Raw genomic sequence first — 27,614 nt, forward strand, 5'->3', positions numbered from 1 at the left:
TCAAAATCAATGGGATGTTGAAGCATTCCAGAGTTATTACTATATAAAGTGACACTGGTCAGATTTTAAAAAATTGGCCACGCCACAAAGGGGCTAAGAGCTTGTACATGTGAACACTGTTTCAAAAGTGGCTTACCTGTCTCAGGCAGGTTTCACACCAGCGTTCGGCAGCCTTCTTCCTCCATTAAGCCCCGCCCACTGCTGCGCCTCTTCCTTCAGCTCCGCCTAAGTCTGCATGCGTCCCCTATCTAACATTGGGTACGCAGGCATGCCTCATTTTGAAGATGCGCTGAACTGCGTCGAACGCAACATGTTGCATTTTATTGCAGTCGGCGCAGCGTTAAAACAACACATGCGGAGGCATCCGCTTGGCCTGCGTACCCAATATTAAAGATAGGGTATGCAGGACGCATGCAGACGTAGGCGGAACTGAATGAAGAGTTGTGGCAGTGAGCAGGGCTAAGGCTACTTTCACACTAGTCAGTCGGTACGGGCAGTCGCAAACTGTCGGCCCGACGGACAGTGTGTTTTATGTAGAACAACGTGGGTAGCGGAGGCAGTTTTACAACGCATCCGGGGCCTATTGTGAGTTCCGGGGAGGAGGGGGCGGAGTTTCGGCCACGCATGCGCGGTCGAAAATGGCGGACTCGACGCACAAAAAAGTTACATGGAACTTTTTTTGTGCCGACGGTCCGCCAAAACACGACGCATCTGTCGCATGATGGATGCGACGTGTGGCAATCCGTCCCAATGTGTTGCTAATGAAAGTCTATGGAGAAAAAACGCATCATGCAGGCAACTTTGCAGGATGCGTTTTTTCTCCAAAATGACGCATTGAGACGTACAGCAAGCGACGTTAGTGTGAAAGTAGCCTTAACGGAGGAAGAAGGCTGCCATCCGCAGCCCTGCCGAACGCTGGTGTGAAACCAGCCTACGGCTGTTATTATAGCACCTTCCATGTGTTACACAGATACATCATGGGCTTGTCCTGCCCTGCGCATGAAATGAAAGGCGAAAATACAATGTGGAGACTTCATCAGAGTAATGTTTTATTTACATTCAGAACTGGTTTAAGAGGAACAAATTACCATTTCCCACAGAAATCTCAGACTTTTACTTATAGAAATACTGGATAAATATCATTTTACCATTAGATATAGAAACATTTCCAATTTTATAAAACTGCATTTTTTTGCATTGAATAACTTTATGCCTTTGCTTGTTTCATTTTATGCATTTCTAAAGTATTGTAAAACTGTAGTATGCTGTTGGTGCATGTGGGTTGGACTGTCGGTTTGGTATGTGGCTCTGTTCCCCCCAGGCCTGCCTCCGATGTCTGAGGTTTCGGTGTCCCAGACCAGAGATCGTAATACCGGCCTTGAATTGTGAAGGACACGGCAGCCGACCCTGAGAAACATCCAAGGTGGGAACGCCCCATCATGTCGAGGAGAGTCTGCTAGATCCAGGCCTAGCAGACCAGTGCTGGTGGGTTCATGGATGCCAGGAGGGGGTTGGCCTAAAGGAAGGTCTCATCTTTTCCTGGCGGGTCGGAGAGTTGTCCCGTCGTTTTTTTGGACAGAACATTTCCAAAACAACCAAAATTGAACAGCAGATCTCTTGGGAGGCAGACTTTAGTCCTCTGTTGCAGAAGCGAAGTACTCTTAAACTGATAGGTGCAGAGTAGGACACACTAGAAAGTTGGCGTGCATGATTGTTCAGGGCACTGGCGGTGTGGACCGGCCACCAGAGAAGGCCTAGACCGAAGCCTGGATATTTTAAGAGCAGGGTCACAGGAGCCTCTGGAAAACATGGAGGCTGCATGAATAGGAAGGTTTCCCCAGAAGATGTCCATATTGCTCAGGGGCAAACTAGGACATACTTGTCCTGTCCTTTCCATTTTTTTTTTTTTTTTTTTTAAAGTAGCCCCCTCACTGCCTGGTAGGATATACCTGTCCTGAAGGTCACACATCATTCTTCACAGACCGATGATGAAGATGGGCATGGAATAACCTGGACGCAGACCTTTCGGCGGCTGGCACATAACGGATTAGTCTTCCCTCCCTACTCTATCTGGCTCTGGGGGGGGCCAGAGGGTAGGGGGATTCGTGGCATGGACCGTCCTCTGGGGAACCACAAACACTTTTGATGTGTTAGGGCCTTGCCTCGTAGACCACAGATGATATGGTAGTGACAATTCTAGGTGGGAGATTAGAGTGACAATTCCACTGTCGCCCTCAAAAGCCGTATCTGAAAAAAAAAAAAAAAAAAGAAAAAAAAAAGAAAAAGGAAAATCGTTAATAAAAAAAACCCCCCAAAACCTAAGTCAGAACTGAGCTGGGTGGTCCAGACCCATGTCTGCCTCCTACTGACATTAAGCTAAAAAGGATTAGCTTCGTGCCAGTTGGTGGTGTGGCCTACTCTACAGGGAAATACCTTTTTTTTTGCATAGCATAAGCAGCATACACTCATATTTTTTTTGTGTACCCCAATGAAGCATTAGCCCCCCCCACATCAACCAGATGGCCACACAGCATAACCTCGCTCCCCCAGTCAGGAACATCCACCTCACATTAACCAGCGGACCCCACAGGATAAATCCAAAGCCCACCAGACATTCCCTCCCCTCAAGCGTAAATCCAAATATGGCGCCCCCTGCCCCAACCATAAATCCCATCAGACACCCCTCCAATCGAACGCCACCCCAGCTTAAACTCTCATCGGACGTCCAACCCCCACAAACCCCCATCGGACGTCCAACCCCCATCGGACGTCCAACCCCCACAAACCACCATCGGACGTCCAACCCCCACCGGACGCGGAACCCCCCACCCAGCAAACCCCCAGATGCAGACCCCCCACCCCGCACAAACCCCCATCACACGTGGACCCCCCCTCCCGAGCACAAACCCCCATCGGACGTGGACCCTCCCACCCAGCACACACCCCCTTCGGATGTCCAACCCCCACAAACCCCCATCGGACATCCAACACCCATCGGACGTGGACCCCCCCACCCAGCACACACCCCCTTCGATGTCCACCCCCCACCCAGCTTAAACCCTCTTCAGCCCCCCCCCAAACCCAACCCATAAGCAGGTCGCCCCCAATAAAAGGGATCCCCCAGTAAGCAGCAGGTCACCCCCCAATAAAAGGGTTCCATCTATAAGCAGCAGGTCATCCCCAAATCCCACCAAGGGATCCCCCCAATAGCCAGCAGCAGGTCGCCTCCCCACATTCCACGACAAGCAGGTCGCCTCCCCACATTCAACGACAAGCAGGTCGCCTCCCCACATTCAACGACAAGCAGGTCGCCTCCCCACATTCAACGACAAGCAGGTCGCCTCCCCACATTCAACGACAAGCAGGTCGCCTCCCCACATTCAACAACAAGCAGGTCGCCTCCCCACATTCAACGACAAGCAGGTCGCCTCCCCACATTCAACGACAAGCAGGTCGCCTCCCCACATTCAACGACAAGCAGGTCACCTCCCCACATTCAACGACAAGCAGGTCGCCTCCCCACATTCAACGACAAGCAGGTCGCCTCCCCACATTCAACGACAAGCAGGTCGCCTCCCCACATTCAACGACAAGCAGGTCGCCTCCCCACATTCAACAACAAGCAGGTCGCCCTCAAATCTCACCACAGGGGTCCCCCAAATAGCCTGCAGCAGGTCACCCCTCACATGCAGGTCGCCTCCCCACATCCCACCACAAGCAGGTCACCCCCGCATCCTACCACAGGGGTCCCCCAATAGCTTGCAGCAGGTCTCCCCCCACATCCACCACAAGGGTCCCCCCCAATAGACAGCAGGTCACGCCCTCCCAAAACCCGACCACAAGCATGTCGCCCTCATACCCCATCACCAGGGTCTCCCCAATAGCCAGCAGTAGGTCGCCCCCACTAAAAGGGGTCCACCCCGTAAGCAGCACGTCACCTCCAAACCCCACCACAGGGGTCCCCAACAATAGCCAGCAGGTCACCCCCAAACCCCACCACAGGGGCCCATCAATAGCCATCAGCAGGTCACCCCTCCACAAGCAGGTCGCCCCCACTAAAAGGGGTCCCGCAACAAGCAGGTCGCCTCCCCAAACCCAACCATAAGCAGGTCACCCTCACTAAAAGGGGTCCCCCGCATGCAGGTCGCCCCCAAATCACACCACAGGGGTCACCCCAATAGCCAGCAGCAGGTCTCCCACCCCAAACAAGTCTCCCCATAAGCAGGTCACCCCTAAATCCCACCACAGGGGTCCCCCCAATTGCCAGCAGCAGGTCCCCCCCACAAGCAGGTCACCCCCCCACTAAAATGGGTCACCCCCAATTGCATGCAGCAGGTCGCCCCCCCCCCCACAAGCAGGTCAGGGGTCCCCCAATAGCCTGCAGCCCCCCTCACAAAAGCAGGTTGCCTACCACAGAAGTCCACCACAACAGCCAGCAGCAGTCCCCCCCCACAAAATCCCACAATAGCAAGCAGCAGCAGGTCCCCCCAAAAGCCCACCACAGGGGTCCCCCACAATAGCCAGCAGCAGCGGAGCCCCCCAAAATCCCACCGCAGGAGTCCCCCACAATAGCCAGCAGCAGCAGAGCCCCCCAAAATCCCACCACAGGGGTCCCCCACAATAGCCAGCAGCAGCGGAGCCCACCAAAACCCCACCACAGGGGTCCCCCGCAATAGCCAGCAGCAGCGGAGCCCACCAAAACCCCACCACAGGGGTCCCCCACAATAGCCAGCAGCAGCGGAGCCCACCAAAACCCCACCACAGGGGTCCCCCACAATAGCCAGCAGCAGCGGAGCCCACCAAAACCACACCACAGGGGTCCCCCACAATAGCCAGCAGCGGAACCCCCCCAAAACCACACCACAGGGGTCCCCCACAATAGCCAGCAGCAGCGGAGCCCACCAAAATCCCACCGCAGGGGTCCCCCACAATAGCCAGCAGCAGCGGAGCCCACCAAAACCCCACCACAGGGGTCCCCCCACAAAGGCCAGCAGCAGCGGAGCCCCCCAAAACCACACCGCAGCTGTCCCCCACAATAGCCAGCAGCAGCGGAGCCCCCCAAAACCACACCGCAGCGGTCCCCCACAATAGCCAGCAGCAGCGGAGCCCCCCAAAACCACACCGCAGCGGTCCCCCACAATAGCCAGCAGCAGCGGAGCCCCCAAAATGCCACCGCAGGGGTCCCCCACAATAGCCAGCAGCAGCGGAGCCCCCCAAAATCCCACAGCAGGGATCCCCCACAATAGCCAGTAGCAGCGGAGCCCACCAAAATCCCACCACAGGGGTCCCCCACAATAGCCAGCAGCAGCGGAGCCCACCAAAACCCCACCACAGGGGTCCCCCCACAATAGCCAGCATCAGTGGAGCCCACCAAAACTGCAGCGGTCCCCCACAATAGCCAGCAGCGGAGCCCCCCAAAACCACAAAGCAGCGGTCCCCCACAATAGCCAGCAGCAGCGGAGCCCCCCAAAATCCCACCACAGGGGTCCCCCACAATAGCCAGCATCAGCGGAGCCCACCAAAACTGCAGCGGTCCCCCACAATAGCCAGCAGCAGCGGAGCCCCCCAAAACCACACCGCAGCGGTCCCCCACAATAGCCAGCAGCAGCGGAGCCCACCAAAATCCCACCACAGGGGTCGCCCACAATAGCCAGCAGCAGCGGAGCCCACCAAAACTGCAGCGGTCCCCCACAATAGCCAGCAGCAGCGGAGCCCCCCAAAACCACACCGCAGCGGTCCCCCACAATAGCAGCAGCAGCGGAGCCCCCCAAAATCCCACCGCAGGGGTCCCCCACAATAGCCAGCAGCAGCGGAGCCCCCCAAAACCACACCGCAGCGGTCCCCCACAATAGCCAGCAGCAGCGGAGCCCCCAAAATGCCACCGCAGGGGTCCCCCACAATAGCCAGCAGCAGCGGAGCCCCCCAAAATCCCACAGCAGGGATCCCCCACAATAGCCAGTAGCAGCGGAGCCCACCAAAATCCCACCACAGGGGTCCCCCACAATAGCCAGCAGCAGCGGAGCCCACCAAAACCCCACCACAGGGGTCCCCCCACAAAGGCCAGCAGCAGCGGAGCCCCCCAAAACCACACCGCAGCGGTCCCCCACAATAGCCAGCAGCAGCAGAGCCCACCAAAATCCCACCGCAGGGGTCCCCCACAATAGCCAGCAGCAGCGGAGCCCACCAAAATCCCACCACAGGGGTCCCCCACAATAGCCAGCATCAGTGGAGCCCACCAAAACTGCAGCGGTCCCCCACAATAGCCAGCAGCAGCGGAGCCCCCCAAAACCACACCGCAGCGGTCCCCCACAATAGCCAGCAGCAGCAGAGCCCACCAAAATCCCACCGCAGGGGTCCCCCACAATAGCCAGCAGCAGCGGAGCCCACCAAAATCCCACCACAGGGGTCCCCCACAATAGCCAGCATCAGTGGAGCCCACCAAAACTGCAGCGGTCCCCCACAATAGCCAGCAGCAGTGGAGCCCCCCAAAACCACACCGCAGCGGTCCCCCACAATAGCCAGCAGCAGCGGAGCCCACCAAAACCCCACCACAGGGGTCCCCCACAATAGCCAGCAGCAGCGGAGCCCACCAAAACCCCACCACAGGGGTCCCTCACAATAGCCAGCAGCAGCGGAGCCCCCAAAATGCCACCGCAGGGGTCCCCCACAATAGCCAGCAGCAGCGGAGCCCCCCAAAATCCCACAGCAGGGATCCCCCACAATAGCCAGTAGCAGCGGAGCCCACCAAAACCCCACCACAGGGGTCCCCCACAATAGCCAGCAGCGGAACCCCCCCAAAACCACACCGCAGGGGTCCCCCACAATAGCCAGCAGCAGCGGAGCCCCCCAAAATCCCACAGCAGGGATCCCCCACAATAGCCAGCAGCAGCGGAGCCCCCCAAAACCCCACCACAGGGGTCCCCTCACAATAGCCAGCAGCAGCGGAGCCCCCCAAAACCACACCGCAGCAGTCCCCCACAATAGCCAACAGCAGCAGAGCCCACCAAAATCCCACCGCAGGGGTCCCCCACAATAGCCAGCAGCAGCGGAGCCCACCAAAATCCCACCACAGGGGTCCCCCACAATAGCCAGCATCAGCGGAGCCCACCAAAACTGCAGCTGTCCCCCACAATAGCCAGCAGCAGCGGAGCCCCCCAAAACCACACCGCAGCGGTCCCCCACAATAGCCAGCAGCAGCGGAGCCCCCCAAAACCACACCGCAGCGGTCCCCCACAATAGCCAGCAGCAGCGGAGCCCCCAAAATGCCACCGCAGGGGTCCCCCACAATAGCCAGCAGCAGCGGAGCCCCCCAAAATCCCACAGCAGGGATCCCCCACAATAGCCAGTAGCAGCGGAGCCCACCAAAATCCCACCACAGGGGTCCCCCACAATAGCCAGCAGCAGCGGAGCCCACCAAAACCCCACCACAGGGGTCCCCCCACAATAGCCAGCATCAGTGGAGCCCACCAAAACTGCAGCGGTCCCCCACAATAGCCAGCAGCGGAGCCCCCCAAAACCACAAAGCAGCGGTCCCCCACAATAGCCAGCAGCAGCGGAGCCCCCCAAAATCGCACCACAGGGGTCCCCCACAATAGCCAGCATCAGCGGAGCCCACCAAAACTGCAGCGGTCCCCCACAATAGCCAGCAGCAGCGGAGCCCCCCAAAACCACACCGCAGCGGTCCCCCACAATAGCCAGCAGCAGCGGAGCCCACCAAAATCCCACCACAGGGGTCGCCCACAATAGCCAGCAGCAGCGGAGCCCACCAAAACTGCAGCGGTCCCCCACAATAGCCAGCAGCAGCGGAGCCCCCCAAAACCACACCGCAGCGGTCCCCCACAATAGCAGCAGCAGCGGAGCCCCCCAAAATCCCACCGCAGGGGTCCCCCACAATAGCCAGCAGCAGCGGAGCCCACCAAAACCCCACCACAGGGGTCCCCCCACAATAGCCAGCATCAGTGGAGCCCACCAAAAATGCAGCGGTCCCCCACAATAGCCAGCAGCGGAGCCCCCCAAAACCACAAAGCAGCGGTCCCCCACAATAGCCAGCAGCAGCGGAGCCCCCCAAAATCCCACCACAGGGGTCCCCCACAATAGCCAGCATCAGCGGAGCCCACCAAAACTGCAGCGGTCCCCCACAATAGCCAGCAGCAGCGGAGCCCCCCAAAACCACACCGCAGCGGTCCCCCACAATAGCCAGCAGCAGCGGAGCCCACCAAAATCCCACCACAGGGGTCGCCCACAATAGCCAGCAGCAGCGGAGCCCACCAAAACTGCAGCGGTCCCCCACAATAGCCAGCAGCAGCGGAGCCCCCCAAAACCACACCGCAGCGGTCCCCCACAATAGCAGCAGCAGCGGAGCCCCCCAAAATCCCACCGCAGGGATCCCCCACAATAGCCAGCAGCAGAGCCCCCCAAAATCCCACCACAGGGGTCCCCCACAATAGCCAGCAGCAGCAGAGCCCCCCAAAATCCCACCACAGGGGTCCCCCACAATAGCCAGCAGCAGCGGAGCCCCCCAAAATCCCACCGCAGGGATCCCCCACAATAGCCAGCAGCAGCAGAGCCCCCCAAAATCCTACTGCAGGGATCCCCCACAATAGGTAGCAGCAGCGGAGGCCCCCCACAATAGCCAGCAGCAGCGGAGCCCCCAAAATCCCACCGCAGGGAACCCCCACAATAGCCAGCAGCGGAGCCCCCCAAAATCCTACCACAGCGGTCCCCCACAATAGCCAGCAACACCCCCCAAAATCCCACCACGGGTCACTCCCCACACAGACAAGTAGGTCGACCACCACAGGGCCTCCCCCCAATAGCGAATAGCGATCGGCAAGTAGCATTTTTCACCCTGAAACCACTGACCTCCATGGCGTCCACAAGCTGTCATGCTGCTTTCCTTTGCCGCCTTGGAGAACACGCCCCCTCCCGATAGGACACGCCCCCGGAAATGACGTCACACCTGGAAGGAGCCCATACACTCTAGCATCTACCCTGGGAATTGGCTTGTATCGCTCCTACGTCACTGTATCCGTGCAGCTTGTTTATCCTTGGCCGGTATCGGGCAGGTCTGTTGTGACTGCATTGTTCTGGGGTTACTACTAATAATGGGGGTTATATGGCGGCGGCTGCTCTCTGGGTGTGACTAGAAATGCCTGCCGCTCGGTGTTACGTTCTGCCCCCGGTGTGCTTTTGTCAGTCCGCTGCCAGCAGTTCGCCTAAATGTGGAAGGGCTTGTCTGCCGTTAGAGAGGAGCGCCCTGGTGACTGAGACAGCTAGAATGGCTGACTGACATGTGACTGGCTCTGAGAGGTAGGGTAATGGCTGACCACTATAGTATCAGGGTAGTTGGCTCATCTTAGTGCTGTCCGCCCCATCTCATGTCTGTACACGGGGTCACCTTAATCCCCCCTAGATGTAATGGAGTGATGATCTCAATATGTGTCACCGTAATGTAAAGATTCAAGAGCATGAGTCTATATGTAAAATATGCCCACCCGAGCCGCTGTGTGTAAGGGGGCCTTCCATGTTACATGCAGAGCACGTGTAGCGTGCCGTGTAATATCCAGAGGGTTTCCCTAATAGTGAGGGTGCTGAAATCCTCTGTGCTGCAGCGCTCGGCTTGTGGAATCATGTGAGTCTCGCATGAGCGGACGCTCCTTTGCCTGGAATGTAGCAATAATCCCACAGTGACACTTTGGGATAACCCAAGGGAATTGCCGCATATCCCTCTTACTGGAAATCATCATTTTACAAGCAGATTCTCTATGGTAGGAGTGAACAACATGCCCGGGACCCCTACCACCCTTCTGAGGGTTGCCATGAAATTGTAGGGTTATTAGGACAGGAGTCTCAAAGTAAGATGGGGTTCAGGGCCTATGAAAACAAATTCTGTAGGATACTGCACTGTTAGATTTAGGCTGTGGTTACATGGCAACTATGGCCTCAGAGATAGTCCCCACTGCGCCCCTGACTACAGATATGCACAACACCATTAATATATAATTAGCCACTGTACAACCCACCAATCAAAATAGAAATTGATTAGCCAGCACTGTGCCCCACATTAACCAGGATTATAAAAATATAAATTAATGACTGTGCACCCCCTATCATTCATTAGTCCATGTCCTATCCCCCTTCCCCAGTTTCATTATAAGTTTCTATCCTGCTTCCTATCCACCCTAATTCATTGCAATTCCATAACCCCTGCCCCCCCCCCCCCCCATATCATTGCTATTTTGTGACTCCTCTCCCACCCACATCCTCTCCTACCCCACTCTGTTAAAAAGAAAAAAATCACTTACCTCTCCAGACAATCCCCTGCGGAGCAGCTTCCATCGTCTTTTGGCCGGGTACATCCTAAATGACGCGATGACATTATTACGCCAGGCGAGTCCAGAGAGTGTGTAGGCAGACATGGCTTCCTGCAGCTACTCTACTCTTCATGCCTGGTGATGTGCACGGCCTGTGGTGGCAAAAACTACTAAAAAAGGCTATGGTTACTCCGCAGACTTGGGCTCTAGCCCAGATTACCTTCATTAGAATTTGTCCCTGGCTGCAAGACATCTCTTCGGACCTCTTATTTGAGTCCCCTGGTTTAGGTGATGTTCATACTGTGCAGAAAAAGTCTGCTGTAGGTTTAGTCACAAATTTTTTTTAAAAAAATCACCATATTTGTATGTTTTCTGCCGATTTTGTTTCAGATTTCACCCTATTGCATTACACCGAGTGAAAGATGCTCCTTTTTGTGTGGCGTTCAGATTTGTAAATCTGCAGCATGCTGTAATTTTTTTTAGCTGACTTTTTTTCTGAAACGTGTGCACAAGGTTTTGAAACAATGAAAGGCTGAGATAGGAATAACACTTGAAGAACTGATGGGTGGAGATCCTACCTCTAGGACCCTCATCGATGGTGAGAAAGGAAGAGAGGTTTTCTCCTCACAGCTGCACTGCCGGTCACCCAGCTGTGCAAAGAAGCGCAGCTGTACCTACTCAGATGTACTGGGTCTGCAAAGCTGAAAAAACCAATGAACGCTATGCTAGGGCTGCCTGACCTTCATTCCCCGGATCGCTGAGGGTCACTGATCCTAGCCATATGCTCTTACATTAAGAGATGGGAACATCCTTTTAATGGAGGCATATGAGAACCTTGTTCTGAGTGTCAGACTGATACAGAAGCCAGTTTGTCAGGCGGCAGGTCACAGTTGTGATCACATGATGCAGGAGAGGACCAGAGCGGCGCAGGAAACGGCAGAAGACCACAACAAGTAAAAGTTGGGTTCACATGGCACTTTCTCCTATGCTCAGTGGTCCTGTGAGGGCTTATGTCTGAACCACAGCAAAACTGAATTTAGATATATGCGCCAACGGAGCCTTATCTATCCATATGCCCTAATTTGCCGTACCTGAACCCAGCCTAAGTATTTTAATCCACACAAACTCCTCTCCCTCTCCTTCTCCCCTCTCCCTCTCCTCTCTCCTCTCTCCTTCTCCCCTCTCCCTCTCTCTCCTCCCTCTCTCTGTCTCTCTCTCTCTCTCCTTCTCCCTCTCTTCTCTCTCCTTCTCTATCTCTCTCTCCTCCCTCTCCTTCTCCCTGTCTCCTCCCTCTCTCTCCCTCTCCTCCCTCTCTTCTCTCTCTCCTTCTCTCTCTCCTTCTCTCTCTCCTTCTCTCTCTCCTTCTCTCTCTCCTTCTCTCTCTCCTTCTCTCTCTCCTTCTCTCTCTCCTTCTCTCTCTCCTTCTCTCTCTCCTTCTCTCTCTCCTTCTCTCTCTCCTTCTCTCTCTCCTTCTCTCTCTCCTTCTCTCTCTCCTTCTCTCTCTCCTTCTCTCTCTCCTTCTCTCTCTCCTTCTCTCTCTCCTTCTCTCTCTCCTTCTCTCTCTCCTTCTCTCTCTCCTTCTCTCTCTCCTTCTCCCTCTCTTCTCTCTCATTCTCCCTCTTCTCTCTCCTCTCTCTCTCTCCTTCTCTATCTCTCTCCCTCTCCTTCTCCCTCTCTCTCTCTATCTCCCTCTCTCTCTCTCTCCTTCTCCCTCTCTTCTCTCACTCCTCCCTCGCTTTCTCTCTCTCTCTCCTCCCTCGCTTTCTCTCTCCTTCTCCTTCTCCCTCTCTTTCTCTCCTCCCTCTCCTCTCTCTCCCCCTCTCTCTCTCTTCACAATTGCAACTGATCCGTTTTATTACAAATTTGCCGGATCCTGCCTGACGACAAAAACCTGATGTGTGAAAGTAGCCTTAGAGAGATAAGCAAGAGACAGGTCTGCAATGGTTGTGGGTGAATTTGCCTTGGGTTTTGCCTACTTTTAGTTGGTCTCTATGTCCTGCCATATGTGGTGTACGCTATGTAATGTTCAGTATTCCATGTTTCTGACTGTAGGCATTCACAATGTCTGGCTTTTTGGATACAGCACGCTGCTCAGAGTGCATAGACTGGGGAGAAAAAAGGAACACGATTGCCTCCATTGGAGCTGGAGTTCTTGTAAGTTACCTTCATCAGGTGGTATCCTGGGACATACATCATTTATGTAGCTGCTCATCCTGTGTCTTTCTCGTTTTGATGAAATGTCATTGCAGTTTCAGGGTGTCGTCACAGGTTTGTTTTTCTGCCAATGTGCTGCTTTTTTTTGCCATTTTTTCACTGTTCCCGCTGAGTGTTGCAAATAGTAAATTTGTGAAATAATTTTTTTGCAGGGGCATATTTCTGTTCTTTGCGTTTGTGTCATTCTTTGTATTTTTTTTTTTTCTTTAAGCTTCTCAAAAAAAAATGCATACAAAAGCAGAACACAAAATTTGGTTTTAGCAGGATTGTCCAGCAATTTATTGTGTAAGGGAGATTCACAATTTTTCAGAAAAACATTAGGTCTCCCACAAAATGGTGGCGGCGCATGCGCTTTCGCATTCAAAAATTTATACTAATTCTGAATCTGCGCATGAAGTATAGAATTAGTATAGAATTTTAGATGCGACTGCACATGCGCCACCATTTTGTGGGAGACCTAATTTTTTTGGGAGACAAGATAAAGTACTGTGCAGGCACGAATTAAATAGTAGGCAGGTCAGTGACTTGTCATTCAAACAGGAGGCAGACAGAGGGGCCAGAGCAACAAGAAAAGGGACTGCCCATAGCCCCACCTCATAGCCTGCCTCGATGCAAGAAAAGGGACTGCCTATAGCCCCACCTCATAGCCTGCCTCGATGCAAGAAAATGTACTGCCCATAGCCCCACCTCATAGCCTGCCTCGATGCAAGAATAGGGACTGCCCATAGCACCGCCTTGTAGCCTGCCTCGTTGCAAGAATAGGAACTGCCCATAGCCCCGCCTCATAGCCTGCCTCGATGCAAGAAAAGGGACTGCCTATAGCCCCACCTCATAGCCTTCCTTGAAGCAACAATGGGGACTGCCCATAGCCCCGCCTCATAGCCTGCCTCAATGCAAGAAAAGGGACTGCCCATAACCCCGCCTCATAGCCTGCCTCGATGCAAGAAAAGGGACTGCCCATAGCCCCGCCTCATAGCCTGCCTCAATGCAAGAATAGGCACTGCCCATAGCCCCGCCTCATAGCCTGCCTCGATGCAAGAATGGGGACTGCCCATAGCCCCGCCTCATAGCCTGCCTCGATGCAAGAATGGGGACTGCCCATAGCCCCGCCTCATAGCCTGCCTCAATGCAAGAATAGGCACTGCCCATAGCCCCGCCTCATAGCCTGCCTCGATGCAAGAATAGGCACTGCCCATAGCCCTGCCTCATAGCCTGCCTCGATGCAAGAAAATGTACTGCCCATAGCCCCGCCTCATAGCCTGCCTCGATGCAAGAATAGGGACTGCCCATAGCCCCACTACATAGCCTGCCTCGATGCAAGAATAGGGACTGCCCATAGCCCCACTACATAGCCTGCCTCGATGCAAGAATAGGGACTGCCCATAGCCTCACTACATAGCCTGCCTCGATGCAAGAATAGGCACTGCCCATAGCCCCACTACATAGCCTGCCTCGATGCAAGAATGGGGACTGCCCATAGCCCCACTACATAGCCTGCCTCGATGCAAGAATAGGGACTGCCCATAGCCTCACTACATAGCCTGCCTCGATGCAAGAATAGGGACTGCCCATAGCCCCACTACATAGCCTGCCTCGATGCAAGAATAGGGACTGCCCATAGCCTCACTACATAGCCTGCCTCGATGCAAGAATAGGCACTGCCCATAGCCTCACTACATAGCCTGCCTCGATGCAAGAATAGGCACTGCCCATAGCCCCACTACATAGCCTGCCTCGATGCAAGAATAGGGACTGCCCATAGCCCCACTACATAGCCTGCCTCGATGCAAGAATAGGGACTGCCCATAGCCTCACTACATAGCCTGCCTCGATGCAAGAATAGGCACTGCCCATAGCCCCACTACATAGCCTGCCTCGATGCAAGAATAGGGACTGCCCATAGCCCCACTACATAGCCTGCCTCGATGCAAGAATAGGGACTGCCCATAGCCTCACTACATAGCCTGCCTCGATGCAAGAATAGGGACTGCCCATAGCCCCACTACATAGCCTGCCTCGATGCAAGAATAGGGACTGCCCATAGCCTCACTACATAGCCTGCCTCGATGCAAGAATAGGCACTGCCCATAGCCCCACTACATAGCCTGCCTCGATGCAAGAATAGGGACTGCCCATAGCCCCACTACATAGCCTGCCTCGATGCAAGAAAGGGGTCTGCCCAGTGGCCTTGCCACCTCATTGCAATATGCATTAAATTGCAACAGATAGCATTTTTAAGTGTCTATGGATTTACCAGCATGCTGATTTATGCAGCTTGGGGAGGGGAGTGATCTTACTGTCAGATTCCCTTTAATATACAGACTAAGCAAAGCATTAAGTTTATTTCTTTTCCACAGATGCCATCAGTCTGCTGTCCATGATTAGCTTTGTAACAGATAAAAGAAGCTTTGTAATCTATTTATTTATCCATACGTGAATAGCCGTGATGACACCGGTACCTTTTTTTGAGTATGTGAAAAACAGGAAAGTCTGAATGAGATTCTAAACACAACTGCTGAATGTGCAAAGTACAATTATGTCATGCTGTATTATTCTGTGGGCTGCACTACTTTCATCTACCTGGTGCGATGAACAGAAGCTTGTATCTACTGTGCAGTGAGCTGCCTCTCCATGTATAGACCCCAGAAATAAAATAAGCAAAGCATTGGGGCGGTGTGAAAAAGGAAGTTTTCTAAAAGCAAGTTATGGTCTGTTTTCAGGAGTTACCGTATTTTTCGGACTCGCTTTTTTAGTCCAAAAATGTGGAGGAAAATGGGGGGTGCGTCTTATAGTCCTGATATATGGTGGGATACGGTGTATAGTCTGGCTGAGGTGGGGGGACGGCATTGGCGGAGCAGCACGTCACAGGAGGCCAGGGGCTGCAGCTAACTCCTGTTCCTGCTGCTAAAGAGAAATGAATTTTCACTGCATTCCATGCCCATGGGCGTGGAGGGCAATTAATATTCATTTTCTCTTTAATAGCATCTTAGTATGATTTCCCCCCCCCTACCCCCCCCCCCCAACTCCAGTCCTGGTATGCATGGCCCCGTCCTTATAATTGGCCCCCACCCCATCCCGGTCCTGGTATGCATGGCCCCACCAGAAAACATAAAAATAAGCAAACCATTACACTTACCTACCCGGTGCTCCCTCACAGGGTCCCGCTCCGGTGCCAGCAACAAGCAAGCGCATGGCAGGGACATCATGCGCTTCTAGAAGCATAGCACAGCTGCCGGAATACTCACTGCTTCCCACGTCGGGACTGTGTGCAGAGAGCAGTGAGCATTCATTGCTCTTCAGTAGCGCTCACAGTGTCAGCCGCCGGCTTCCCGCTGCTGCCAGTGGTCACGGGTGCCGCTACTTAAGAGAAATGAATGTTCATGAATATTCATTTCTCTTAAGTAGCGGCACATGTGACCGCTGGCAGCAGAAGGAAGCTGGTTCCTGACACTGCGCACTACAGAAGAGCAATGAATGCTCACTGCTCTCTGCGCACACAGTCCCTGTGAGTATTCCGGCAGGTGTCATGTGCTGCTTACAAGCATAAAGCAGTAGCTGGCACCGGAACAGGACCCTGCGAGGGAGCGAATGATAGGTAAGTGTAATGGTTTGTTTTTTTAAATGTTTCCTGATGGGGCCATGACGGGGATGGGGGGAAATCATATCAGAATAGGGATGGGTCCCTGCATACCAATATAGGGATGGGACCATGCATACTAGGATGAGATGGGGGGCTCTGTATACTAGGATAGGCATGAGAGGGCCCTGCATACCAGGATAGGGATGAGGGGGCCATGCATACCAGGATAGGCATGAGGGGGCCATGCATACCAGGATGGGGATGAGGGGGCTCTGCATACCAGGATGGGGATGAGGGGGCCCTGCATACCAGGATAGGGATGAGGGGGCCATGCATACCAGGATGGGGATGAGGGGGCCATGCATACCAGCATAGGGATGAGGGGGCCATGCATACCAGGATGGGGATGAGGGGGCCATGCATACCAGGATGGGGATGAGGGGGACATGCATACCAGGATAGGGATGAGGGGGCCCTGCATACCAGGATAGGGATGAGGGGGCCATATATACCAGGATAGGGATGAGGGGACCATGCATACCAGGATAGGGATGAGGAGGCCCTGCATACCAGGATAGGGATGAGGGGGCCATGCATACTAGAACGAGATGGGGGCCGTGCATACCAGGATAGGGATGAGAGGGCCACGCATACCAGGATAGGGATGAGGGGGCCCTGCATACCAGGATAGGGATGAGGGGGCCATGTATACCAGGATGGGGATGAGGGGGCCCTGCATACCAGGATAGGGATGAGGGGGCCATGTATACCAGGATGGGGATGAGGGGGCCCTGCATACCAGGATAGGGATGAGGGGGCCATGTATACCAGGATGGGGATGAGGGGGCCATGCATACTAGGACGAGATGGGGGCCGTGCATACCAGGATAGGGATGAGGGGGCCATGCATACCAGGATAAGGATGAGGGGGCCATGCATACCAGGATAAGAATGAGGGGGCCCTGCATACCAGGATAGGGATGAGGGGGCCCTTCATACCAGGATAGGGATGAGGGGGCCCTTCATACCAGGATAGGGATGAGGGGGCCATGTATACCAGGATGGGGATGAGGGGGCCCTGCATACCAGGATAGGGATGAGGGGCCCTGCATACCAGGATGGGGCTGAGGGGGCCATGCATACTAGGACGAGATGGAGGCCGTGCATACCAGGATAGGGATGAGGGGGCCATGCATACCAGGATAAGGATGAGGGGGGCCATGCATACCAGGATAGGGATGAGGGGGCCCTGCATACCAGGATGGGGCTGAGGGGGCCATGCATACTAGGACGCGATGGGGGCCGTGCATACCAGGATAGGGATGAGGGGGCCCTGCATACCAGGATAGGGATGAGGGGGCCCTGCATACCAGGATAGGGATGAGGGGGCCCTGCATACCAGGATAGGGATGAGGGGGCCCTGCATACCAGGATGGGGCTGAGGGGGCCATGCATACTAGGACGAGATGGGGGCCGTGCATACCAGGATAGGGATGAGGGGGCCGTGCATACCAGGATAGGGATGAGGGGGCTGTGCATACCAGGATAGGGATGAGGGGGCCGTGCATACCAGGATAGGGATGAGGGGGCCGTGCATACCAGGATAGGGATGGGGCCATGCATACTAGTATAGGGATGAGGGTGATCATTCCTGCTAGGATAGGGATGAGGGATCCATGCATACAAGGATAGGGATGAGGGGGCCATATATACCAGGGTAGGGATGAGGGGCCATGAGAATCAGGATGGGGATGAGGAGACATATATACCAGGATAGGGGATATTAAGTACAGAATTGACCACATTTTTTTGCTTCAATTTTTTTTTTCAGAATTTACCGTACTCACCAAATCTAGGTGCGTCTTATAGTCCGAAAAATACTGTAAACGTTTACATGTGTGTAATATTAATCTGAGCTTGGCATACTGTATGCCTAGTTTTTTACAGGTTGGTGGATCATCATTGATGCTGCTGTTAAATATCCTCTTGAAACCGAACTGAACCACGCATACCATGCCTGTGGAGTCATAGCTACTGTAGCCTTTTTAATGTAAGTGGCTCTAATCTATCTTTCCCTTCTGTTTTAAAAGCTGTCTCTTACATCAAGCTAACATTTTACTGACCTATGGAGAAAATATAATGTGCACCTGTCAGTGTTACTAACCTCTGATTTAATAAGTACTTGTATATTCCTTTTAAAAGAACACTATCTTTTTTTTTTTTTTTTTTTCTTGCTGTGTTACAACTCCTGGAAATGTATGAGTAAATTTACAACTGGGTGTTACTACTCTCTAAGTCAAAGTTATGTGTCTTTTCACAGTGTTTCATTATTAAATCAGTTCTTACAACGGTATATTATATGTTGCCCAACAAACAAGCAATACTTGATTAGGACACAAGAATGCTTGGATAGCACCTTATCCGAGCACACTCGCTCGTCACTACTATGGACACATCTTATTTAGAAGGGGAATGGCAGTACCCAGTTATTTATCAGAGGGATCCTGTCCCTAGATTCATGCTACCTGAACCAGAGGCAGCATGAATCGGAGCCTTGCTGCACGATTCAAACATAATTTGAAATGCCAACCAGGGACCATATGGAGAGATGTGACTAGTCCGATGAAGCCTCTGGCTCACTTTTCCCTGTCCATTTGATTATCAGATCTCTGCCTATAAACGCACATGAGAGAGAGACCTGTCAACTGGAGCGGTGCTGGGAAAAAAGGCGGTTGGGGGTTGCAGCAGACTGGTCAGGTCTCCTCTGTATAGCCTCCAGATGACTTACAAACCATATTTTCTGTGGAACAACGCGGTGATTCAGAGACATACCAACTTGGCTACAATCGTGCAGCCAGGCTCTCATTCATGCTGCATGAACCTAAAGACAGGTTTCCTTTAATACATTTCAAGAAGGAATGACAGAGGTTTAACTCAATGCAGAGGTATTGTAAGAAGTTGTGCTTTAGAATTATTTCACAAATAAAATAATTGTTTACCAAAAATGACATGAGACTTGGTGCCAGATCTTCTACAAAAGAATGATCTGGATTTCACAGTTACCCAAACTCATTTTGAATAGGCACTACAAAAAGGTGATTATTTCAATTCATTTTATTGTGCAGGATAAATGCAGTGTCCAATGGCCAGGTCCGTGGTGACGGCTATAGCGAGGGAACTTTGGGACAAACAGGTAATTAAATAAGCTGTGCATGTGTTTATTGTGATAAAGTGCTTTATTAGAAATGTATACGCACAGTACATTAAGTTGGGGCCTGTGTTGTATCCATTTTGCATTTGTGAAACCATGCCATAATAAATAAATAAATAAATATAAATATATATATATATATATATATATATATATATATATATATATATATATATATATATATATATATATATATACACACACTACTAGATGGTGGCCCGATTCTAATGCATCGGGTGTTCTAGAATATGTATGTAGTATATAGCACAGCCCACGTACTATATAGCACAGAGACGTAGTATATAACACAGGCCACGCAGTATATTGCACAGCCATGTAGTATATAGCACAGCCCACATAGTATATAGCACAGCAACGTACTATATAACACAGCCCACGCAGTATATAACACAGCCCACATAGTATATAACACAACCCACGTAGTATATAGCAATGTGGGCACCATATCCCTGTTAAAAAAAAGAATTAAAATAAAAAAATAGTTATATACTCATCTTCCGGCGGCTGCCGGATCCAGGCCTTTACCGATGCTCGTCGCTCCGTTCCCAGTAATGCCTTGCGGCAATAACACGTGATGATGTAGCGGTCTCGCGACACCGCTACGTCATCATCTCGCGACACCGCTACGTTATCTCCGGTCATTGCCGCAATGCATTCTTGGGACCGGAGCGTCGCGAGGACCGGGAAAGGCTGGCGCGGAAGGTGAGAATATAATGGGTTTTTTTTTAAAATCATTATTTTTAACATTATATGTTTTTACTATTGATGCTGCATGGGCAGCATCAATAGTAAAAAGTTGGGCACACTTACACGGTGAATGGCAGCATTAACGGACTGGGTTACACTGCGTTATGCCGTGTAACGCAGTCCTAAAACGCTATGTGGGCGCTGACTGGAGGGGAGTAGGGAGGGGCCAATTCGCGGCTGGACTTTGCCTGTCGCTGATTGGTCGCGGCCAGCCGGCCGCGACCAATCAGCGACCCGGGATTTCCATTACAGACAAACAGACGGAAGTACCCCTTAGACAATTATGGTATATAGATAGATATATATAATACAATTTTATATACCCGTAATGTTATGGCATATTGCTAGGATATGCCATAGCATTTTGATTGGTGGTAATCCTGAGACTATAGGGACTTATAGATTATGGTCATGTTGTAGTTCCTTGCACAGTGGGTGGCTGGGAGCATAGCTGAGCCAAATCATTTTTTAAAGTTGACATTTTATTCTTTAATCTCCGCAAATCGTAAGTGATGATATGCAATTGAAATGTCAGTATGCTATCTCATACTGGGAAAACTACTTTATTGGCCGGATCAACATACCAGTCTGTTGACTTTTAATTTCCAGACTTTATTCCTTACGTATAATATTTAAATGTCATCTGGACATTGCTTATTTTGGCGCCAAGAACTCTGCTTTATGTTCTGTTTTTGCAGCCTCTCATTCCTAATTATTGTTAGAGGTAGCCGTCTCCTAATCTGGCACCACTTGAATCCATCAATTACTATTGAGTTGAATATATGAATAGTTAAAGGGGTTGTCTTCTACTTGAATAAGTTCTTCTCAATCATTATGTTCCCTCCATATAAACTAACACCTGTACTCAACTCCGATGCTGGTGTTGTTCCAGTCATATCAGCCCTGGCACTCCCAGGGCTTGCGTGGCATTATATCAAGCAATCCCTGAGGCCAATCCGCACTCGCTTCTACCAACCCTTCTTTGGACAAAAACGACATCTGGGGGAAGTGAGAGAGCAGCCACAGCTCTCAATCCAGGTGTCAGTTAAAGGGAACCTGTCACCCCCAAAATCAAAGGTGAGCTAAGCCCACCAGCATCAGGGTCTTATCTACAGCATTCTGGAATGCTGGCCGCTGTAGGGCTCGCGTGATATAACAATGGCATACAAGCCCTGGGAGCGCCAATGCCAACACTGTTGGAACGGCATCAAAGTTTAGCATAGGTGTTATTATTTTATAAGGGGAGCAATATAGTGATTGAGAAAGGATTGTGAGAACAATGGGCATCCCCTTTAAACATCAGGGATTAGAATTATCTCGTATTTCATCAAGTACAGTTGTATATTATAGTCAATACAGTATGTCCTTCTTCTTGTGTGGGCACTGCTCCTGGAAGTGCTTCTAGTCTGTGCAGTAAATATGTGATGCAGGATTGTACCATGAATGTACTGTTTTATGAATTAAGAAAGAGTTCATAAAGTTACCATAAGGTTGTGTGCCCACGATCAGTAATACTAGCTTTCTGGACGTAGCATATTTTTACTGTGTTCAAAACTCTGCATTGTACAGTACAATCACAGTGGATGGAATTAATAGAAATCCCATTCTCACTGTGCTTATTTTTCCCCATAGACTTGCATTAGATGTGGTAAATCCGCAGATAAAAAAAAGCACTTGTGTTGTGAGTACGTTTCGCAGGTGTTTTTAGCCTGGTTTTAATATATATTTTAAAAAAATGAAGTGGGGGTCCCCCCTATTTTTGATAACCAGCCAAGGTAAAGCAGACACCTACGTATTGTATTATCAGGCTGGGAAGGTCCCTAGTTATTGGCCCATACCCAGCCTAAAAATATCAGCCCGCAGCCACCCCTGAATTGGCGCGTCACATTTGATGCATCAATTCTGGCGCATTTCCTGGCTCTTCCCGATTGTCACCGCACCAGGGCAATCGGGTAATAGTAGTTGGGGTTGATACCAGCTGTCATTCATCAAAAATTACAGCTGGCATCAACCCCTGGGGTTAGTAATGAAAGACATAAAAAGACAAATAAAAACAAGAGACAGTCCCTCGTTCAATTTATTACCCAAAATACCAAGCATGTCCGATGTAGTCAACGTTCCTCATTCAGTCTCTAGTGTCTGTGAACTGCAGGAAAGTGACCACTATGCACAGGCGCTGGGTAGGGACTACAACGTTCATCAGAGCCGCTCAGTCTCGCTGAGCACAGCGAGACCCAGCCATGATTTCTTTTTTATTACCAGGCCAGTAATGGGGGTGTCTGAAAGACACCTCTCCATTACTAACCCCAGGGGTTGATGCCAACTACCATTACCCCGATTGCCATCATCATATTTTTAGGCTGGGAAGGGCCTAATAACCATGGATTTTCCCAGCCTGGTAATATGAGCCCACAACTATCTGTTCCAACTTGGCTTGTTATCAAAAATAGGCATTTTTTATTAGGTAAACTTCACATGCACAGCACTAATTATATATCTCACGGCTATCTATCTTATCTATCTATATCTTTGCACATCTAATATTATAACAAAGGGAGTCAAAAATGCAAGGAAAAACGTAAGTGAGGTGTGGGAAATTCCGCTGCGTGAAAGCCTGAATAAACACTGATCATGGGAACGTACCCTAACAGTTAGTTAGCAGCCAAGTTTCTGAATTTGATAAGTAAATCGGATGACCTCTTTGCTGATGTATTTTTCATTACCATTTTTCTAGGCGCTCGAATTTGGCTTTTCATTGGATTCATGTTGGCCTTTGGCTCTCTGATTGCTTCCATGTGGATATTGTTTGGCGGTTATGTGGCCAAAAGTAAGTTTTGCACAAATGCACCTCTGTAACACCACAAATAGACCTCTTTAACAGATCACACTAAACCTCTGTCATACAGCCATGAACTTCTCACAGTAGCAATCAAAACTGGTTTAGAACTGCTGGTTAACTCCTTAAATACCACTGTTAATCTCTGACAGCATTCAAGAGGCAAAAAACAGTGGGGGATGAATTCTGGTGCCCACAGTCCTCTCACTACTCCCCCCACCCCCCCTCAACATTGCAATCTTGGGGTGCCAGTGCACTACCATGGCAGCCAAAGGCCCACTCAGGGCCCCAGTCATCACAGTTTTTATTCCTATGGTGGGAAATTGTCAATTTTACTATATACTGCAATACAGAAGTTTTGCGTCATGCAGTAGAAGTTATCAAATGATCGCAGGTTCAAATCCACTAGGGACCCAAAAAACAGAAGTAATTTAAAAACAAAACTTGAGTCGCCCTGTTTTCCTTTTCCCAATACAAAATTTAAAATTTCAAAAATATATACCGTATATACTCGAGTATAAGCCAAGATTTTCAGCCAATTTTTTTAGGCTGAAAGTGCCCCTCTCGGCTTATACTCGAGTCATTGTTCCAGGGGGGTCGGCAGGGGAAGGGGAGCGGCGGTCTCCGGGCGCTGACAGCTTCTTCCAGCAGTGAGCGGTCACATGGTACCGCTCATTACAGTAATGAATATGGACCCGACTCCACTCCCATAGGGGTGGAGCCGCATATTCATTACTGTAATGAGCGGTAACGGTGACCACTCAACGCTGGAAGAAGCTGTCAGCGCCCGGAGATGCAGGGACCACGCCAGGAGCAGGTGAGTATATTGGGGAGGGGGAGCACTGTGCGATATTCACCTGTCCTCGTTCCGGGCGCCACTTCGTCTTCCGCGTCCTCTGCAGTGACGCTTAGGTCAGAGGGCGCGATGACATGGATAGTCCGCGCCCTCTGCCTGAACGTTAATGCAGAGGACGCGGAAGACACAGCGGCGCTGGAACGAGGACCGGTGAGTATTGCAAGTGCCTGAGGCCTGAGCGACGAGAGGTGAGTATGTCATTTTTTTTTTTTTTTTTTTAATAGCAGCAACAGCATATGAGGCAAATATCTCTATGGAGCATCTTATGGGGCCATAATCAACGTTTGTGCAGCACTATATGGGGCAAATATCTCTATGGAGCATCTTATGGGGCCATATTCAACGTTTGTGCAGCACTATATGGAGCAAATATCTCTATGGAGCATCTTATGGGGCCCTTATTAACCTATATACAGTACTATATGGGGCAAATGTGTCTATGGAGCATCTTATGGGGCCATTGTGCAGCATTATATGGGGCATATTTTAATATGGAGCATCTTATGGGGCCCATCATGAACTGTATGGAGCATTATATGGGGCTCCTGATTCAATATGGACATTCAAAAACACTTAACCTACTGATATCTCAATTAAATTTTCTTTTATTGGTATCTATTTTTATTTTTGAAATTTACCAGTAGCTGCTGCATTTCCCACCCTAGGCTTATACTCGAGTCATTAAGTTTTCCCAGTTTTTTGTGGCAAGATTAGGGGGGTCGGCTTATACTCTGGTCTGGCTTATACTTGCGTATATATGGTATTTCTGATGTTGCCTCTTCTGCAAAAGTCCAATCTATGAAAATATAAATGTAGCCTATACATTAAACATTGGGGAAAATGATAATGCTAGAATTGCTGTTTTTGGTAACTAAACCTCAAAACTATACAAGAATAAGCAATCAAAACGTCAAATGGTACCGCAAAATGATATCAATAAAAATATCTGACCAGCATGTAGAAAACAAGCCTTCACACAGCTTCATCGACATAAATATAAATAAAATGGGTTTTAGAAATAACTCCGCAAAATACTTTTTTTTTTTTTTTTAAATAAAAGTTGTGATTTTCTTTAACCACGAAAATAATAAAAATAAACGTTTGGTATCGCTCTAATCACACTGATCTTCAGAATTATGTTACTAGGTAATTTTTACTGCACAATAAACACCGTAAAAATAAAACCCAGAGGGAAATTGCTTTTTTTTTGTCACCATTTCAAATCACTTCAAATTTTTTGCCTGTTTTTGGTACATATTATGGTAAAATGATTGATGCGATTTCATCTAAAGCTACTCATGCAAAAAAAAAAAAAAAAAAGCCCTCATATAATTATGGAGAAATATAAAAATTTATGGATTTTGGAATTAAACAGAAGAAAAATAAAAGGGGAATAATAAGAAATGGCCTGATCCCGATGGGGTTAATAGAGTGCATTTTTGTAGATATTTAACAGTAGATGGATCATATAAATTGCGTTGTTTCTCTTGCAGATGCTGTCTTAGTCTATCCCGGAATAGCTGTGTTTTTTCAAAATGCTTTCATATTTTTCGGGTGAGTAAATCTGCTTACCAACGTTCTTGCTTTATAACCTTGAGGCATCATGCCTGGAACAATGATGGCAAGCTTTCTAGCCAATTTTCTAGAATTTGTGTTTATACTTTATTGCCTGAGGCAACCTGTTGATGTGTTAAGTGGTCATTCTTACAGTATGGGGTTGGATAACTGCTTATATTTGTTGTCTAATAGTTTACCCCCATAACGGTATTTTTGGTTTTGCATTTTCATTTTTTGCTCCACTTCTTCAAAGAGCCATAACTTTTTTTTTTTTTTTTTTTAGTCAAAATGGCCATGTGAGGGCTGTTTTTTTTTTTTCTCAGGAAGTACTTTTGAACAACACTATTGGTTTTAACATATCGTGTACTGGAAAACGGGAAAAAATTCCAAGTGCAGTGAATACTGTTTTGTTTGTTTTTTACCATGTTCACTAAATGCTAAAACTGACCTGCTATTATGATTCTCCAAGTCATTACGAGTTCATAGACACCAAACATGTCTAGGTTTTTTTTTTGCCGCGCCGAGCTGACATTTTTAATGATACCATTTTGGTGCAGATATGATCTTTTGATTACCCATTATTGCATTTTAATGCACTGTTGCGGCGACCAAAAAAAACAAATTCTGGCTTTTTTACTTTTTTTCTCATTACTCCATTTAGTGATCAGTTAAATTCTTTTTTTTTATATATATTGATAGATCGGGCGCTTCTGAACTCGGCAATACCAAATATGTGTATGTTTGATTTTTCTTTTTTTTTAATTTTGAAAGGGGGACGATACTTTTGGCATGCTTCAATACTCTCCATGGGAGACTAGAAGCTGCCATAATCCGATCGGCTCTGCTACATACAGACGATGATCATATCCCGGAAGCACGTGTTAAATGCCGCTATCAGAGATTGACATGTGCCGGATAAGATGTGGGCTCACCACTGGAACCCATTTCAAAGGGAGGTAGTCCGACATTGGGGTTCTATCACGCCCACTTCAAAGGGACGGAGTCCGACATCGGCGTTCTATTTTGCCCACTTCAAAGGGAAGGAGTCCCACATCGGCGTTCTATTATGCCCACTTCAAAGGGAAGGAGTCCGACATCGGCGTTCTATTACACCCTATGTCGGAAAGGGGTTAAAACTGCTCATTCTCGCTTTTTGGCAACTTGTAAAATAAGTAACCATAAAAAGCATTCAGTGTCACAAGTATGCAGTATGACGAGGTATCCAGAAGAGGGAGGCAAATACTTTTCATAGCATGCTATTCATATGAAATATTATCATTAGATAAATTAGATTTTCTTTTCTTTCTCAGGGGTCTCGTTTTCAAGTTTGGTCGGACTGAAGATTTATGGCAATGAGGAGCACCCACCGATTACATCTCTTTTCCTATTTTGTAATGCACATTCCCAGTAAACACATATGACTTTTTTGAGTCCTCTTTTGCTACTCATGAATGTTGGATAAATACGTGTACTGCAGGCTGTTCATAACTTTATGCAAGTCTTTGCACTTTTTATTTTAAAAGAAATGCGCTCTGGTTTCTATGTATGGATTTTGTAAGAAGAGAAATGAAGCGTTTAATAAAAGCCTATACCAATATTTAAATATTGTATGCAATTTAATTGTGAAAGAAAAAAAGGTATGGAAAGAAGCAAATGCATAAGGGGGTTTATTATTCCATATACACAAGCTTTCTGGTGTGTAAAAATAAAAGGTCCAAATGTGTTGGAAATGGCCTGTGTGCAAAAATTGTGCAACAATTTGCACAGACCCTGCATTGCTGAAGGGGAAATAGTCACCGACTGCACAAATGTAATTTATGACAGAAAACTAGTGTAAATTGTAGTTGAAATTTACACCACTTGACAGTTTGCATAGATTTAATTTCAAAGGGATTTTCTTGTTTCAGGAAACTTATGCTTGCAGGCACAGTTGGGTATAAAAAAACAAAAACAAATTTGCTTTCCTTAACCCCTTAACGACCGCCGATACGCCTTTTAACGGCGGCCGCTAAGGGTACTTAATCCACAGCGCCGTTAATTAACGGCGCTGTGGAAAAAGTGAATAGCGCCCCCCAGAGTCGGATTTTCTCTGGGGTCTCGGTTGCCGAGGGTAGCCGAGACCCCAGAGAACATGATTCAGGGGGTTTTTACCGACCCCCGAGTTGCGATCGCCGGTAATTAACCGTTTACCGGCGGTCGCAACAAAAAAAAAACAAAACGCGATTTGCCATTTAATTTCTCTGTCCTCCGATGTGATCGCACATCGGAGGACAGAGAAA

At 49.7% G+C, this 27,614-nt stretch overlaps 1 protein-coding gene and 1 long non-coding RNA gene across 3 annotated transcripts; one reads left to right on the forward strand and one right to left on the reverse strand.

The window, feature by feature from the left end:
- Positions 1-1,027: 1,027 nt before the first annotated feature.
- Positions 1,028-8,984, reverse strand: LOC143816017 (uncharacterized). The gene is made up of 2 exons (XR_013223872.1): positions 8,863-8,984; positions 1,028-2,247 (listed from the first exon to the last, which is right to left on the reverse strand). It is a non-coding gene; the product is annotated as an uncharacterized LOC143816017 (long non-coding RNA).
- On the forward strand, positions 8,978-26,932 carry TMEM50A (transmembrane protein 50A). Of its 2 annotated transcripts, none has more exons than XM_077295917.1 (7): positions 8,978-9,065; positions 12,366-12,467; positions 18,045-18,157; positions 19,233-19,300; positions 22,821-22,913; positions 25,272-25,332; positions 26,646-26,932. In XM_077295917.1, the coding sequence occupies exons 2-7, from the start codon at positions 12,375-12,377 to the stop codon at positions 26,689-26,691; spliced, it is 474 nt and encodes a 157-aa protein (XP_077152032.1). In that variant the 5' UTR covers positions 8,978-9,065; positions 12,366-12,374; the 3' UTR covers positions 26,692-26,932. The 2 variants fall into 2 exon arrangements, with proteins under 2 accessions (XP_077152032.1, XP_077152033.1); XM_077295918.1 differs by lacking the exon at positions 8,978-9,065 and adding an exon at positions 9,106-9,309.
- The last annotated feature ends 682 nt before the right edge of the window (positions 26,933-27,614 follow it).

This window comes from Ranitomeya variabilis, chromosome 3 (genome assembly GCF_051348905.1).
Source record: "Ranitomeya variabilis isolate aRanVar5 chromosome 3, aRanVar5.hap1, whole genome shotgun sequence".
Lineage (NCBI taxonomy): Eukaryota > Metazoa > Chordata > Amphibia > Anura > Dendrobatidae > Ranitomeya > Ranitomeya variabilis.

What these genes read in the sequence shown, in the direction of transcription:
- TMEM50A (XM_077295917.1), top strand. Translation starts at nt 12,375, where the DNA reads ATGTCTGGCTTTTTGGATACAGCACGCTGCTCAGAGTGCATAGACTGG. An exon ending in GCTACTGTAGCCTTTTTAAT is followed by an intron (nt 18,158 to 19,232) that starts GTAAGTGGCTCT and finishes TTTATTGTGCAG; the next exon opens with GATAAATGCAGTGTCCAATG. An exon ending in GGGAACTTTGGGACAAACAG is followed by an intron (nt 19,301 to 22,820) that starts GTAATTAAATAA and finishes CCATTTTTCTAG; the next exon opens with GCGCTCGAATTTGGCTTTTC.